Source organism: Malus domestica, chromosome 17 (genome assembly GCF_042453785.1).
Source record: "Malus domestica chromosome 17, GDT2T_hap1".
Classification (NCBI taxonomy): domain Eukaryota; kingdom Viridiplantae; phylum Streptophyta; class Magnoliopsida; order Rosales; family Rosaceae; genus Malus; species Malus domestica.
Genome location: NC_091677.1, coordinates 332,075 through 345,816, shown reverse-complemented (window position 1 = coordinate 345,816; position 13,742 = coordinate 332,075). Strand labels below are relative to the sequence as shown.

The 13,742-nt window shown below is 37.3% G+C and overlaps 3 protein-coding genes and 1 non-coding gene across 4 annotated transcripts; 3 read left to right on the top strand and 1 right to left on the bottom strand.

The window, feature by feature from the left end:
- Positions 1-962: 962 nt before the first annotated feature.
- LOC103404144 (histone H2A.Z-specific chaperone CHZ1-like) lies at positions 963-1,895 on the bottom strand. Its single transcript, XM_008343026.4, has one exon. It carries the CDS (start codon positions 1,696-1,698, stop codon positions 1,129-1,131), a length of 570 nt encoding a protein of 189 aa, XP_008341248.1. The 5' UTR covers positions 1,699-1,895; the 3' UTR covers positions 963-1,128.
- Positions 1,896-2,547: 652 nt separating this feature from the next.
- Positions 2,548-6,704, top strand: LOC103404143 (long chain base biosynthesis protein 2a). Its single transcript, XM_008343025.4, has 12 exons — positions 2,548-3,104; positions 3,204-3,269; positions 3,480-3,568; positions 3,666-3,811; positions 3,914-4,038; positions 4,121-4,214; positions 4,579-4,742; positions 4,928-5,089; positions 5,511-5,637; positions 5,801-5,967; positions 6,067-6,174; positions 6,327-6,704. The coding sequence occupies exons 1-12, from the start codon at positions 2,979-2,981 to the stop codon at positions 6,423-6,425; spliced, it is 1,473 nt and encodes a 490-aa protein (XP_008341247.1). The 5' UTR covers positions 2,548-2,978; the 3' UTR covers positions 6,426-6,704.
- A 3,299-nt stretch (positions 6,705-10,003) lies between these two features.
- On the top strand, positions 10,004-13,236 carry LOC103404513 (B3 domain-containing transcription factor FUS3-like). The gene is made up of 6 exons (XM_008343443.3): positions 10,004-10,354; positions 12,098-12,187; positions 12,319-12,419; positions 12,572-12,618; positions 12,714-12,790; positions 12,887-13,236. Exons 1-6 carry the CDS (start codon positions 10,004-10,006, stop codon positions 13,196-13,198), a joined length of 978 nt encoding a protein of 325 aa, XP_008341665.1. The 3' UTR covers positions 13,199-13,236.
- Positions 13,237-13,577: 341 nt separating this feature from the next.
- Positions 13,578-13,650, top strand: TRNAK-CUU (transfer RNA lysine (anticodon CUU)). Its single transcript has one exon. It is a non-coding gene; the product is annotated as a tRNA-Lys (tRNA).
- The last annotated feature ends 92 nt before the right edge of the window (positions 13,651-13,742 follow it).

Here is a 13,742-nt window from a genome sequence, read left to right as displayed (position 1 = left end):
TAGGGGCCAATAGAGCTTGGTCCTCGATTCCTCATAAAGATAGGTAGCAAACAATCATCAGCCATGCAGGTAAATACCAAGATTTCCCTATGCAAAGAAGATTAGGTATAACCAATGCGTATATTACCGACCCTGAAGTCTTCCAGATCCAGACCGACCACATAGGCTACACAATTCATAATCTACAGACATTATAAAGACTGAGATTTGGACACATTAAGTAGATCTAAATGAAACAAAATGCTATGGGTTAGGATCACATCAAAATCAGTCCTCCCTGCTCCAGTGGACCATTCCAAGTAACGGTCTTTCCATGCGATGGGAACAAGGACCAATCAACAATAATAGACATGATACCCTATGACAGATTATCCACTTGTATGAAGATAAACTTCAGAACTACAATGTGATTTGGTCAGAACTGCTACTTTGGCATAGGCAAGTGATGTTCTTCAAAAGGCCAATTGATAAATCACTTCCTTAACTAGAGCTATGGGTTACTGAATCTTCTCCCCTTTTCCTCCTTGAAGTGCGCTCGCTATTTTTAGCCAAGGCAAACTCTTCAGCGAGACAGTCCAGCTTTAAACCCTAACGATGGCTGTGGAAATAGTAAGACTAAACACCCGGAAATCCCCAATAGGGACTTTGAGGAGATGTCACTAAAACTTCAGAAAGGGGGATACATTGAGGCTTAGCCTAGTCAACGCGAAGAGAATTACCTTTCCACAAATAAGTGAAAAGGTCTTTGTTTCAAAAGTTCGGCATGTTTGTGCTCTGCTCTCAAAATATTCGTCTTCCTAACTAACAAAAAGTTCACAGTGAGTTTTGGTCAAGTTTTCACACATGATTTCTAAAATTACAGCTTGTAGCCACTACTCTGCCATGTTAAAGTATAACACATGCATACACACTTCAAATATGAACTTGAAGGAGGAAAATACCGACGAAATGATACAATCCAATAGGGACTAAAAGGAAGATACTTGGATTGAGTAACATAAAGTATTCACAGCCTTGGCCGCAATACAGCAACTAATTAGCATAGCCTCATCGAATCACTTACTGCTAATACTACTAATACTACTTTCCGAAACATAATGTCAATTTTTACTGACCTTCCTCCTCAACTCAATCATCGCTGTCATCACTGTCGTCTTCTACTTCATTTGCAATGTCATTAGCAATGTAAACTCCAGGCTGCACCTGCCGTCTCCGAGTCCTCGAAGGAAGAATGTTATCCAAATCGACCTCTGCAAGAGGATCATCCGACAAATCGCTGTCTCCGTCTTCGAATTCGCTTCCGCCGTCGCTCGAATCATCGTCGCTGTCGTCGTCATCTTCTTCTACCAGTTTCCCTTTGCCCTTGTCATCTCTCATAATCCCCTTCCCCTTGCGATCCACCTCCGCCTTCCCATTAGACTTTTCATCGTCTTCTTCTTCTTCTTCGTAATCTTCCTCCTCGTCTTCGTCTTCGAGGTCAGCATTGGCTTCAAACTTACAGGTTTTCTCTTCGCCAGCGGAGGAATTGTTGTTGAAATTTTCTGGGGTTTGACTTTTAGCTTCCGCAGCCGACGGACTGTCATCGGGAACTTCAAGCTTCTGGGTTTTGTTGGGGCAGTCGGGCTGGTCGCCGCAGCTGAGATCGGGTTTGCGCTTCGCTGGAAATGTGGGTTCGCCTTGGTCCCTAGCTTCAGCCATGAGTGAGCTGCAGAAGGACTGGCTTTAGTGAGAGGTTAGCAGGGAGAGAGATTGGACCTCTTGGGATGGTGAGTTTTAGGGTTTTAAAACGCCACAAAGAGAGAGAGTAGTTGAGGCCCTTGAGGGATCTCAATTCGTACGAGAGGTCTGCCGCCTGCCTGGCGGCACGAAGAAATTTCGCTCGGTTTTAATAACTCCTAATTTTTTTAGGGCTTTATTTGTTAGCAAATTTCTTAATATTTATTTATTTAAATTTTCTAAAATACCTAAGAATTTCTTGATTTTACCTAATATCCTCCGGTTACAACGAATAAAAGTATTCCTAGACCGTTGTTGCCCTATCATGTTAATTTATATTTGTAGAGAAATTTAAATCGCATCTGCTATATGAAATGGAAAAACAAATTTCTTCCTCACCTATTGTCTTTTGGAGTTCTTAGTGGTATCAAATTCATGCCAAAACTTATTACTTTTCATGTTCAATACTCAAAGACTAACTTAATAGTAGTCGGTAAATTTCTTCCTCTTCTATTGTCTTGTGGAGTTCTTAGTGGTACCAAATCCACCCTGAAACGGATTATTTTTCATGTTTAATATGCAAAGATTAACATAACAGTTGTTTGGTCGAAAGTGACAACAGTACAATAAATCTTAATTTTATTACCTTTTTTTATCGATTTTAGAATTAAATTATTGTAACATTAACAGTTACACTGTCATCTTTAAAAAAAGTTACAAATTGTTATTTAACATGAAATAAACGAGGCCAAATGCAACAATTTATTTTAAATGAAAATGGAGATTTTCTCTTTTTTCTTCTTCACATTAATAGTAACGCATTCAACTTCATTTCCCACTAAAATTGCACATAATAATATTCGTTGTTTATTATTTGCTGGGAAAATTGTTGTCCGCCGTTCCTAAATGAGCTGGAAAGTGTAAAATATTCACAATTTGATATGGCTTGGAATTTTCGCCAGCGCCAACGCGGTCACTGAATTGAATCCAAAGAGTGGGGCACCAAAAACAGATTGGACGACTAGACACGACGATTCTTCTCCCATCGCCTCTCATTCTCTCCCTCCGTCTGAGTCTGACCCATCCAACGGGTCAACCCGACTCAAATACCGGATCTGGGCCACATCTCTGATCTGCACACCCTCAGAAACTCCTGCTCAGAGCTCCGCAACTCCCAGATTCTCCGATCCAGTTCACGTCGCCAAGCTTCACACAGCTTAAACGACGTAGCTTTCGGATCATACAATCATCCCAGCGCAAAAATGATTGCGATCCCTTATTTAACCGCGTTAACCACGTACTTCAGCTATGGATTGCTCTTCGTTTTCGGCCAAGTCAGAGATTTCTTCCGCAAAATCATTGACTGGTGGAGTGCTAGCAATTTGCAGGTTCCGTAATCATTTGACATAATTTTGTTTCCATTTTAAAAAAAAAATTCCTGTAATTTTATGTAAAAAAGAAGAAGATTGTTTTGTTGCGAGAAGCAGGGTTATGCTCCAATCTGTTTAGGACTTGAAGATTTCTATATTCGCCGGCTTTATCTTCGAATTCAGGTATTTTGTTGTTGATTTGATTGCGTTATATAATATATATATTTTTTAATTATTATTATTATTATTATTTTGGGTTAAAGATTGCGTTATATTTCTTGCGCTGTATGGAGTGGATGCACCTGCTCCTGCAATTAAACATAAATCCATGGAGTCCCGTAAACATAATTATTGATAATTGCTGGTTAATTTTTTAAAGTTTTGACTGGTCAGGACTGTTTCAATAGACCTATTGCAAGTGCTCCTGATGCTTGGTTTGATGTGGTTGAACGCTACTCCAATGACTACAACAAAACACTCAAGTAACGATTGCAAATCTCCTCCGATTTTGTAATTTCATGAATCCTGTTGTTATGTTTTCTTGATTTATATCCTCACTCTGTATTTCGGCTAATGCAGGCTGACGAAAAAAACTAGTCGATGCCTTAACTTAGGATCTTACAATTACCTTGGCTTTGCTGCATCCGATGAGTACTGCACGCCTCGCGCTATTGAGACGTTGAAAAAATATTCTCCCAGTACCTGTAGCAGCAGAGTTGACGGCGGTTTGTATACTAATACTACTTTGCAAGAAAATTTGTTTGAACTGTTTTTCTAAATGAATTTAAGGATCCCATGAATTCACCATGATACGCTTCTATTATCAGGCACCACCGATTTGCATAATGAGCTGGAAGAGTGTGTTGCAAATTTTGTCGGGAAACCTGCTGCAATAGTTTTTGGAATGGGTTATGTCACAAACTCTGCTATCCTTCCTGTCCTGATGGGGAAGGTTTGCATCTTTTCTCAAATTTATGACCTCTAAACTTTGTCTTTGCATTCCTTATATGAATTTGTGCCATTTGACTTTACAGGGAGGCTTGATTGTTAGTGATTCTTTGAACCACAACTCTATTGTCAACGGCGCAAGAGGATCTGGAGCTAGAGTTTGTGTTTTCCAACACAATAGTAAGTTTCTTAGTTACTATCTTGTATAGCATGGATGCTGAAGCTTTTGACTTGGGCATCAAATTATGCGTCTCAGGGTTTTAAATGATGCATATTTTCTTTACACTAAGACAATCCAGTGAGGAAATATTAGTTCATAATCAGGTTTTTGGCTATTTGTCCTTGTTTAAATTCATGTGTATGGATTTAATTGATTACTTGAATGAACGGGATGTTCATCGGATACACATTTCCAAGATGTTGCGTTTTTCTCTGAGATGTTGATGATAGCATGAATAGAGTTTTACTCATTAAAATTAAAAGAAAAATGTGAAGCTCAGGTTGGAGGTTGCACCGTTATATCTATCTGTTGCTTTATTTACAGCTCCTGCTCATTTGGAGGAAGTTTTGAGAGAAAAAATCGCAGAGGGGCAGCCTAGGACCCGCAGACCCTGGAAGAAGATAATCGTCATTGTGGAGGGGATATACAGCATGGAAGGGGAGCTTTGTAAACTTCCTGAGATTATAGCAATCTGCAAAAAATATAAGGTTGCACCTTCTTGGTAGCTTTCACTTCAATAAATGTTGTTTTGGCCACCTTATTATATGCAGTATATTGTATCCTTCAAAGGACTATTACTTTTCTAATGAATTGGGAAATACCTTGCTAAACTGTTATCTGAACAGTGAATAATTTTTGTCTTTATTCTCAGCAACTTCCTTTCTTGTCTTAGGCATATACATATTTGGATGAGGCCCACAGCATTGGAGCAGTAGGGAAAACAGGAAGAGGTGTTTGTGAGCTCTTAGGAGTCGATACAGCTGATGTAGATATCATGATGGGAACATTTACCAAGTCATTTGGATCATGTGGTGGCTATATTGCAGGATCTAAGGTTTGTTTTTTGAACCTTCCTTATACTTCGAATATGTTAATCAGTGCGTGGTGGGACCTAGCCAGACTTTCAATGTGGAAAAGGCATTCGTTGAAATAGGAGAGACTTAATTATGCATTATCTATATGACTGGCTGGCTGGCTGTCAGTTTCTTTTACTTAAGTGCCATTTATGGATGATCAACCTAACTCTTAGTTGAAAAGCAATTTTGATTCTGGCAGAAGGTCTTCTCCGTTGCACGATGCATTGATGTGATTCTTAGACAAATTACCATGTATTGAGTTTTTATATTCTCTTTGTAACAAACACTTTGACTCTTGTGCCATCCTTTTATTCACATTATGGTGTGTCTTTGCAGAGTAATAAAAAAAATTCATGAGCTTCGTATTCAATTTAACGTGGTCAATGATGTTATGTCCAGGAGCTTATCCAATACTTGAAGTACACTTGCCCTGCTCATCTTTATGCAACTTCAATATCACCACCAGCTGCCCAACAAATAATATGTGCCATAAAGGTCCTTCTTGGAGAGGATGGTTCCAATAGAGGTGCTGATAGATACTTGTTTCTTTTCCTCAGTTTCTCTTTGGTTTTCTTTCCTCTGTTTTCTTTGGTATGTCTTGTGTTTAGTAGATATTGTGCAAGTATCTTTAGCCTTTAGTGCTTCTTCTTTATATGATGGTGACCGAAAGAGCTTTTGTTTCCTTGTAGGTGCCCAAAAACTTGCACGGATACGAGAGAATAGCAACTTTTTCAGGTCAGAACTACAAAAAATGGGTTTTGAGGTTTTGGGGGATAACGACTCTCCAGTAATGCCGATTATGCTATACAACCCAGCCAAAATTCCTGCCTTCTCACGGGAGTGCCTCAAGCAGAATGTGCGTCCATACTTCCCCCACATTTGTCCTCTTATGGTTTAATTTTTCTGTTGCCTCTAGGTCAATATAATTACTGCTGTATGAATGGTGCTGTTACAGGTAGCTGTTGTGACAGTAGCATTTCCAGCAACCCCGCTACTGTTGGCAAGGGCACGTATATGCATATCTGCATCTCATACAAGGGAAGACTTGATCAAAGCCTTGGAGGTAAATTCTTGTATAACATGTTCAATATGACGTCCATTCTCTGGCTTCATGTATTTCCAATTGTATGCAACATCTTATAACACAGTTGCAATATTGGTTGCAATGTGAGAGAGTTTGTGGCTTGATGTTGTTTTGGGGTTTGGTTCTTTCAGGTCTTCGGGAGGGTTGGTGATCTGGTGGGTATAAAATACTTCCCCGCTGAACCAAAGAAGGCGCAGGCCGAAGAAGAAAGGTTGCTGAAGGTGGACTGATTAGCAAAACTGAAGATGGAGGGATGCCTTGGAGCCTTGAATCATCATTTGTGAGCCGTAAAAGGGGTCGTGGAAGATGGACTAGAGTCTAGGATATGTGATCACGTATGTCAGTGTGTACCTTGTGATTTAACTTGCGGTGTCATCAGCTCTTGTTGTAATGTGGCATTCTCTATATCAAAGGTCTGCACCGTGCTACGCTCGAATAGGGCGTTTCTTGTTCATACATGGTGGATTTTGCTATTTTCTCTTCTCTTCCAATAGTTTTGTTTGTTTAAATTGGTCTTCTCTTCTCATCGTATGAGCTGTACAAATGGAGCCTGTTTAGTTTGTGACCAGAATTTACTATTTTCTTCAGTTATTTTCCAACAATTCCAATGACAAATGGTCAACTGAATATCTAACCAAGTGGGATTAATAGATCTTGTTTATTTCCAGCTAAATGTTATCTGTTTTTACCTAAACAGTTCAGAAACTTCGAATTAAATTGGCGAATTGCAATTTGCAAGACCTATTTGCAGCAGAGAGAAATGCTAGGAGGATTCTTAAAAAATGAGGCTCTTCATGGACTCTCTACTGTTTCATGGTTTTTTCACAATATTTTATAATGTTGATACAAAAATTATATTTAAACTGTAGAGTGACAAAGAGTTTATGAAAAGTTTCATTTTGAGAAACTCTCCTTAATACAATAGTTACCTTGGGATTGCCCTAATCGGAAATTACTGTCAACTATTTACTCGAGAGTGTAGACTATGAGTGAAGAGAAATTTGTAACCCGAAGTGGGTATATCACGTGTCACTATACTAGTAATGAGATACCTGTGTTAAAAATTAACTACTTAAAAAATAAAATTTCCCTCTTCTTATATAATGACACGTAGTGTATTACCCGTATTCCGAACTCAATAAAAACTCTCCTAAGTTTTTTTTAGTACATCAATATTTTTTACACGAAAAGGAGGGGGTGTTTGGGTAGGCCACACAATGGGTAATCTAATTTTGGTATCGAATTCATCATTCACGAAATTCGAACTAAGAACTTTCACTTTCAAGTGAAAATGAATATTATCATATCGTAATACTGTCAAATATCACCTAAGTTAAGAGCTGTAATTTATTATTTCATTTATCGGACCAGAAATTTAAATAAAATAAAATAAAAATCATTTGACTCAATTTTGCATGGCGTCCAAGTGGCAGCAGAAGCATATCGCTGAGGTTAAAAGAGAGTGCGTGATGACCGGCAAAAAGACGAAAGGTCTCTACAGGAAAATTTTTAGTTGCAATGGGAACACGAATGATACATTACGTATTTTTATGTAAGTGGTAGAAAATTTTAATTTTTAAGTTATTAACTTTTTAACATATATAACCTACAATTTATATAGGGACACGTGACCACTTCGTGTGATGTGAACACTGAAAAATCTCTCTTACAATACAGTGTATAGTGCCAATATTTTTTCTTTATATCACCATTTTAATTGCCAATATTTTTTCCTTATATCACCATTTTAATCTTGATCATTAATTTTTTTTATAGTTATGTTTAACTCTCACAGTTTTGTTCAAATCGCGCCTTTCTTTCGTCAATGAGTCGAATATGAGACCTTATTAAATCAAGTTAGAGTTCTATGTCATCCAAAGTTTTTTCTTCATACAAGCGCCATTGAGAAATTTTGGAAAAAAGGTGTATCAATTTTTTTTTAGATATATAGGCAATTAAGTCTTTCACGCCTAAAATAATAAATTTTACAAATTTTGAAAATACGAGTAAATTTTTTTGGACCTCTAAAACATAATATTCCAAAAATTTCAATATATTTTACATATAATTAAATTTTAAATTATAAAGAAGAGAATTTAAATTCGAATACCTAAAATCATCTCTAAAGGAGATGTCAAATTTTGACAGCTTATGTAGCATTTTGACCTCTTTTAAAGATTTGTTCTCCAAATAAGATATGTCAAATTAAATTATTATTTTATAAAATAAATTATTAAAATAATTAAAATTTAATAAATGACATTTAAAGTTTAATTAGTAATTTGTTCACTTTCTTTTTTTTTTTTGTCAAAATCTGTTCACTTTCCTTGATTGAAAAGAAGAAAAAAGTAAGATAATTGCATCGATCAACTCAACATTAATTATATTAAATGATTAAACTAATTAATTTTTTTAATAATTAATAAAAAAAACATTTGAAGCTGATGTCAAATTTGATAGCAATCTCTTTTACTATCAATTCATGTCATCGTCACATAAGATTTGACACTTCAGTTGTAAAATATTAGTTTGATCTTTTGTTTTACTGTTATATCTGATGTATACATTTTAGCATCTCATTTGAAAATGTTCTAAGGAAAGTCCATCCCCACCAGCTCATGTCCACACAAAAATCAAAAGTTTAAGTGGAAATGGATGTGGTAATAAATAAAAAGAAATGTGAATCAAATAAAGTGGCGTAAAATCTGGGAATCAGATGGAGCCCAGAGGTCTTTTTATTTGGTCACCTAAATCAGATAGCCGTAGATTTTGCGAAGTAAAACGATCTGAACCGTGCGTTTTAATACACCATGCTTGATGTGAATAGTAAGTACAATAGTCCATGGTATGAGTATCACACCGGAAACTCTCCTTCATCCCTACCGCACGTAAAACTCTCTTGTTCGTCTCTGCGCGAGGAGAGAGAGAGAGAGAGAGAGAGAGAGAGAGGGAGAAAAAGGAGGGTGTCTAGTCTGGTTTTCATCACATGAAAGAGAAAGAGAGAAAGTCGGGAAAGAGAGCGGAGAGAGAGATGCCATTGAATTGATTACACAGTTGCATGGGGAGTCAGAACTTTTGCAACACCTGGAAGTTCATCTCAGACCAACATTGCTGTCTTCACCGTCCATCCGTCACTCCTCCGTTGGCCACACTCCAACTACCACCACCACCCACCTTATCCCCTCCTCCCCCTCCCCCACCATCCCTTCCACACTTCTCAACACTAACCATGGTTTGATATTTAAGTTAACTAGCTAGGTAGGTTTAAATAAAAATAAACAAAACCATGAACGCATATTGCACATTTGTCATCCGACCCAGAACAAGAGGTCCTCTTTTGTAAATTGCGAACACCATAGCTAAACCCTAAATATGACTTTTTCTTCCAAATACCAACGCTCATTAATAGATACAACTCTATTTGCACATAAACAATTAAAAATACGTGAAAAAAGAGAGCAAGCAAAAGCTTATGTAAATCATGATATGACTGAATGCAGGCTGCACAAATGTCACTGGAAAATCAAGGGTAGCAGCAGCAGCTTTAATCTCCAAAAACCCTTGCCAAAAATAGCAAAGAAATAAGAAAAATTAAATAAAAATTAAGAAAAAGGTAGCAAATTAAGCTGGGAGTTGCACACACCTCCACAGCCACCCACTAGCTAGATATATATTCTTCTCTTTCCAGAGAGATAGCCCACCCATTTCGCGATTGCCGAGCGTCCTTCACAGCCACTGTTTCTGAAATCCAAGGTCCAACCTGTACTAGTAATTTCCTTTGCTTTTTAACACTTTTGCTTTTGGTTTAATGGACCAAACAGCGGCGGCAGCAGCAGCAGCAGCTGTAGGTCTTCGTGAGAAAACCGAGGCCTCTGGCTTGAGGGCAGGTGTTGAGGCTGAGCTCGGCCTTGTCACTGCCAAGGGGAACAAGGATAACGCGGATCACAAGAGTACCTTTCACGGGTCGAATCGGAGCGGGTCGATCCATGACCTTGTCCGTGCTGTGACTAGTTTCGGTGTCCTCAGGAAAAAACGAATGACCAGACAGAGGCGATCCTCCACCATCAACTTTCACGACCTCTCTTCTTTCGCGGCAGCTGCTGCTTCCGCTACCCCCTCGCACGTGCTACCACCGCCCTCCACTCTCCCTCCTGGACGTGTGAGCCTCCTTAATTCCCTCTACCTCTCATGTATATTAGTATTAGTTGCTTATTTGTTCTTCAAAATTTACCCTTCTTTGTTTCAGTTAAATTTGATTGAATATTTTCCTTCCTTATTTAATTATTTTTCTGCGATTTATATGCTCCCTTTTGTTATATAGTTGAAATCTGATGTTTTACTTTTCGGTTCATGTGATCTGACACTGTTCCATCAGATGTATGTAAATTTGTTTTTTTTTTCTTTGATTTTCTTCCATTTATTATTATTATTATTATTGTTATCTTGAGATACATTATTGTTATTTTGAGATATACAAGGACTAGATTGATTTGATTGACCTTTCACATGTTCAACTGGCCTGATATAACTGATATATAACCCTTCCACTTACAGTTATCGATGTGTCAGATTTTTTCAAATGGAGTTTCCGGCTTCCTTATAAAATCTTGTGATTTGGATGAGTAATCAAAGGCAATGTAGATACATAGTTGTATGTTTTTCTTGGGGGAATTTCTTCTTTAAATTATTATCCAATTTTATTCTACTTTGTATATGCTGTTGGTTCAATAGAATCGGTCCTATCTAGTGTTTAAGAACTTAATCTATGCGATGGCATTATCAGGTTGGGCACCAACTGTATAAATCTACTGATAGATCGGTGTATGTCATCGTACATGACGTATACAGCAACCTTTACTAATTAATTTGTATGTGTTCAAAAGGAGTCCCCGTAATCCCGTTCCTCATAGATATAGATTTTGGGGACACTCAATAGTCAGATTTGTCACATTCGATATGAACATTGTATAATTAAATTATTAACTGTTGGACTGATGAGTTCACCTTTTTTTAGTAAGTGTTCAAAATGAGTCCCTATAAATCACATTCCACTTGGATATAGATTTTGGGAACACTCCACAGTACAGATTTGTCGCATTTGGTATGAAGACTGTATAGTTGAATAACCGTTGGATTTATGAGTTAACTTTTTTTAAGTATGTGTTCGAAATGAGTCCCTGTAAATCATGTTCCACTAAAATATAGATTTTAGGGACACTCAATAGTCAGATTTGTCGCATTCGATATGAACATTGTATAATTAAATTATTAACTGTTGGACTGATGAGTTCACCTTTTTTTAGTACGGTGTTCAAAATGAGTCCCTATAAATCACATTCCACTTGGATATAGATTATGGGAACAATACAAAGTACAGATTTGTCGCATTTGGTATGAAGACTATATAGTTGAATAACTGTTGGATTTATGAGTTCACTTTTTGTAAGTATGTATTCGAAACGAGTCCCTGTAAATCATGTTCCACTAAAATATAGATTTTGGGAACACTCCACAGTACATAACTTGTCGCATTCGATATGAACATTGTATAGTTGAATAACCGTTGGTTTTATGAGCTCACCCTTTTTTTAGTTAAAAGACCCTTGAATTGACGATTTCACTTTTTATAGTAATGTTTGATGAGTGAATCATCGTTGGATTTATTCGTATTTGATATAGAATCCCTAATCTAGTTTGGATTGTAGATTCTGAAGTTCCTAACTGTGCTAGTGCTAATCTTCATTTGATTTTGTTGTCCAAGAAATGACATGATAGAAAACATTGCACCTTTTTCACTTATTTCAGTTGCAATTTGAGCATATTTATATGCTGTCTTACTGTTTCAAGATCAGTTTGTTCAATGCATATCTTTTTTTGCCATGAATGGATCTGGACGCTTCAGGTAATTGATCCAACACGGCTGCGATTTCTTTTCCAAAAAGAGCTCAAGAATAGTGATGTGAGCCCTCTCAGAAGAATGATACTCCCCAAGGTAATTACTCAATATTTATCGCTTTTGTAAATGGCTATGATATGATTACGAATATTATCATGCTAACTAATTTAGCTACTAAGGTTCATATGTATGTATTTGACAATGCTGAATTGTTTACTTAATTGCAGAAAGCAGCCGAGGCTCATCTCCCTACCCTCGAATCAAAGGAAGGAATAGCAATCAACATGGATGACATAGATGGTCTGCATGTTTGGAGCTTCAAGTACAGGTTTGAAGTTCTTCAATATCTTTAACGAGTTCTCTATTCCTTTCAATCCCAGATCAATTTTCTAGCAATTTATGAATGCATGAAAAAGTCATTTCTTAAGATATTTCTAATGGCGGATCAATCTATGTTTTGTTATTTTTCCAATTAATCAGGTTTTGGCCTAATAACAACAGCCGAATGTATGTACTTGAAAATACTGGTATAAATATCTCCCTTTTTTCCCTTTTATCAAACATTTGGTTATATATTATATATGTTCAATTATCAGTCTTTTAATGTAGAATTTTTTTTCAGGTGACTTTGTTAATGTACATGGCTTACAGTTTGGAGATTACATCATGGTTTACCAAGATAATCACAACCAGAATTACGTAGGGTGACCAAATCACTATACAGTTCATGATGATTTGATCATTATTTAAACAGATACTAATTTAAATTGTTCGTGACCGTACGTGCATTGGCAGGTTATTCAGGCAAGAAAGGCATCTGACCAAGATCATGTATACGGAGACATAAGTGGTATGAACAATGCGGTGAGCGACCGCTATGTGCACGAGTCTGAGGCTAACAAGTTCAGTTCGAGTTCGTTTTACATGCCGAAAATGGATGAGGATATGACTGCGGGCATGTCATTTGTGTACGACACCACCACCTTCTCAAACGACTCGCTGCTTGATTTTTTTGGGGGATCAATGATGACAAACTACTCCAGAAATGGGTCTCTGCATGAAAGTTTCGGATCTGTTGAAAACTTGTCTCTTGACGACTTTTATTAAGTTTTAGCATAAACTAATATATATGCAACATTAGTATAAATATGTAACCACCTAAGTGACATGACCAAATGGGTTAGACTCTCTGTTTTTTGTACCCTTTGTATTTTGGCAGCTGATCGTATGCACCAATAAGGGCAATAACAAGTGTAGAAACTTGTAACATGTATTGTACTTGTCCAACTTATATATTTATAATATCGTTCAATCTCCTAATAGCTTGCTTAAGAAATTAGGATAATCCAATCAAGTAATGAACTGAAAACATGTGTAATTGACCCTTGCTGTTTACTTTACTGTTGATTACACCATAGTCTCGGTGAAAAAGAACTTGATTACAGGCATAATATGGTGCATCTGTTTCTGCTGTAAACAACAAGTTGCCCGTCTAGCTCAGTTGGTAGAGCGCAAGGCTCTTAACCTTGTGGTCGTGGGTTCGAGCCCCACGGTGGGCGCCTTTTTTTTTCTTTCCCGGGTCCCTATGGGTTCTTCCGTTCTAGTGCGGTTTACCGGGTTTTTTTTTAATATTTTAATATTTGTCCTATTA